Source organism: Littorina saxatilis, linkage group LG4 (genome assembly GCF_037325665.1).
Source record: "Littorina saxatilis isolate snail1 linkage group LG4, US_GU_Lsax_2.0, whole genome shotgun sequence".
Lineage (NCBI taxonomy): Eukaryota > Metazoa > Mollusca > Gastropoda > Littorinimorpha > Littorinidae > Littorina > Littorina saxatilis.
The window spans coordinates 38,601,497-38,604,085 of record NC_090248.1 but is presented as its reverse complement, the minus strand read 5'-3'; the positions used below and the strand labels follow the sequence as shown (position 1 = coordinate 38,604,085).

Here is a 2,589-nt window from a genome sequence, read left to right as displayed (position 1 = left end):
TGCAGTGTTAACAGGAAAGAAAGCAGCTGACCATATGATGGACAGCTATGAAAAAGTCAGCAACATCACCGTCTCTAAAGAAAGAAAACGAGAAGTCCAGGATGAAATCAAGACCCATCAAGAAAATCAAACAGAAAGTGAAACACAAGAGGAGACCATGTCCCAGCCCTTCACTGAAAAAGAACTAGAAAATGGACTCAAGCAACTCAAGCAAGAAAAGTCCCCAGGGCCAGATGACATAACAAACGAACTACTGACACATTTGGGATCATCGGCAAAGAAAACGTTGCTGAAAATCTTCAATGCAAGCTGGAAACATTCATCAGTGCCTCAGGATTGGAGAGAAGCAGAAATGATTCCAATTCACAAGAAGGGAAAGGACAAGAAAAAAGCAGACAGCTACAGACCAATCAGCCTAACAAGCTGTGTGGGAAAGCTGATGGAAAGGCTTATCAACACCCGCTTGATGTGGTATCTGGAAAAAGAAGAAATCATCACACCAAACCAGGCAGGCTTCAGACAGTCCAGGTCCACAGAAGACCAGGTAGCTTTTATAGCCCAAGAGATAGAAGATGCCCTCCAAGACAAGAAGCAAACCATCGCAGTTTGGATAGACCTGGAATGACAGGGTATGGAAGGAGGGCCTAAAATTGAAGATGCAGAAATGTGGAATCAGAGGACACATGTATGAATGGATATGCCAATACCTCACCAACAGAAAAGCAAGAGTACGGAACCAGCGCCATAGAAGCAGAAAGAAGACCCTGAAAGAAGGTGTACCACAGGGCGGAGTCCTCTCACCGACACTGTTCCTTATCTTCATGAATGACGTCCTGAAAGACATGCCAAAATGGATCCATGGTGCCATATATGCTGACGATCTGGTGATTTGGTGCTCAGAACAATACCTTACCACAGCAACTGTGAGGATGCAGGAAGCACTCAAGAAGATTGAAGACTGGACCCGAAAGTGGATGGTGACACTAAATGCCAAGAAGACAACTTTCACCATCTTTAGCCTCTCAACACGAGTGCAAACTACCACATTGAAAGTAGGAGACCACATCCTGCCTGAGGACAAATCCCCAACCTACCTGGGAATTACTTTTGACCCAAGAATGACATGGAAACATCAGATTGACAGGTGCACAAAAAAAGCCAGACTACACATGTCTCTGATGAAGAAACTGTCAGGAACGACTTGGGGGGCAGACTACAATGTCCAGAAGACACTCTACACTGGGAGAATCAGACCAGTTTTGGAGTATGGGATGGCAGCCTGGGGAACAGCAGCAAAGTCAAGCTTTGACCGAGCAAGCAAGATACAAAATCAAGCCGCAAGAATCATCACGGGAGCTATGAAATCAACTCCAATTCAGGCAATGGAAACACTGACTGGACTCGAGGCTCTTGAGAGCAGACGGGACACCAAGACTCTCTTGCAATATGCAAAATACAAGAGAATGCAAGCACACCCAATGCATGAACGGACATCAATGCCCACCAAATGCAGACTGAAGAGGGAGAGTTTCCTTCAAGCACGAAGACTGGAAAGACGGGACCCAGACCTGATGGAACAAGCGGCTGCACCAATCTCAATTCCCACAACACTCCCAACTTGGAAAAGAAAGGAGTTCCCTGAGATATGTACAACTGTCCCAGGAATCCTGCAGAAACAAGTCCAGTCTGAAGCAGAAAGGAAGGCGCTTACACTAGAGTACATCAGCCAAACGTACCCAAATGAAGAGTGGACCCACGCATACACTGACGGATCAGCCGAAAAAGCAACACGAAACGGCGGTGGAGGTATCCTTATCTGTCGAAAAGATGCTGCTCCAATAAAGAAGTCAATCGCAACAGGGAAATTCTCCACCAACTACAAGGCCGAGGCAGAAGCACTGAAGGAAGCCGCTGGTGTGCTGAAAAACTCTCTGATGCTCCCAGGAGATACCATCTGCAGGAAGATAGTCATCTTCTCTGACGCACTCTCTGTGCTGCAAGCACTCTCCAACCCCCAAAACCAGGACGTTAGTGAACTTGCAACTGCCCTCACTACATTGCAGCAATCCACAGAGAAAACAGTTATCCAATGGATACCATCACACTGCAACATACAAGGGAATGAGGAAGCTGACAGGCTGGCGAAAGAAGGAGGGAAGCTACCACAAGAGAACCAGCAAGTTACATTTGGTGAGGCAAAAACCATTGTAAAAGAGAAGCAACGGAAAAGGTGGCTGCAGCAACACCCTCACTACAACCCTAGAGACAGTTACTATCAACTCTCCAGAAAAGACCAGGTCATCATTGTGCGCCTGAGAACCGGCCACTGCAGACTCAGGCAGCACATGTTCTCAAAATTCCACATTGGGGACACGCCTGTATGCCACTGTGGCATCGCAGACATGACAGTGGAACACCTCCTCCAACACTGTCCAATCCACCAAAAACTACGAGCAGAAATATGGTCTGCTGACACACCAGTTCAGGAGAAGATCTTCGGCAACCTGCGGAGTCTTCGCTGTACTGCAGACTTCATCAGAAGTTCCGGAGTCCCTGTCTGAGCGATCGAGAAGAAGAAGATTCCCGCAA

At 47.2% G+C, this 2,589-nt stretch overlaps 1 protein-coding gene across 1 annotated transcript; it reads left to right on the top strand.

The window, feature by feature from the left end:
* The first annotated feature begins 683 nt into the window (after window positions 1-683).
* LOC138965583 (uncharacterized) lies at window positions 684-2,561 on the top strand. Its single transcript, XM_070337766.1, has one exon. It carries the CDS (start codon window positions 684-686, stop codon window positions 2,559-2,561), a length of 1,878 nt encoding a protein of 625 aa, XP_070193867.1.
* Window positions 2,562-2,589: the final 28 nt, after the last annotated feature.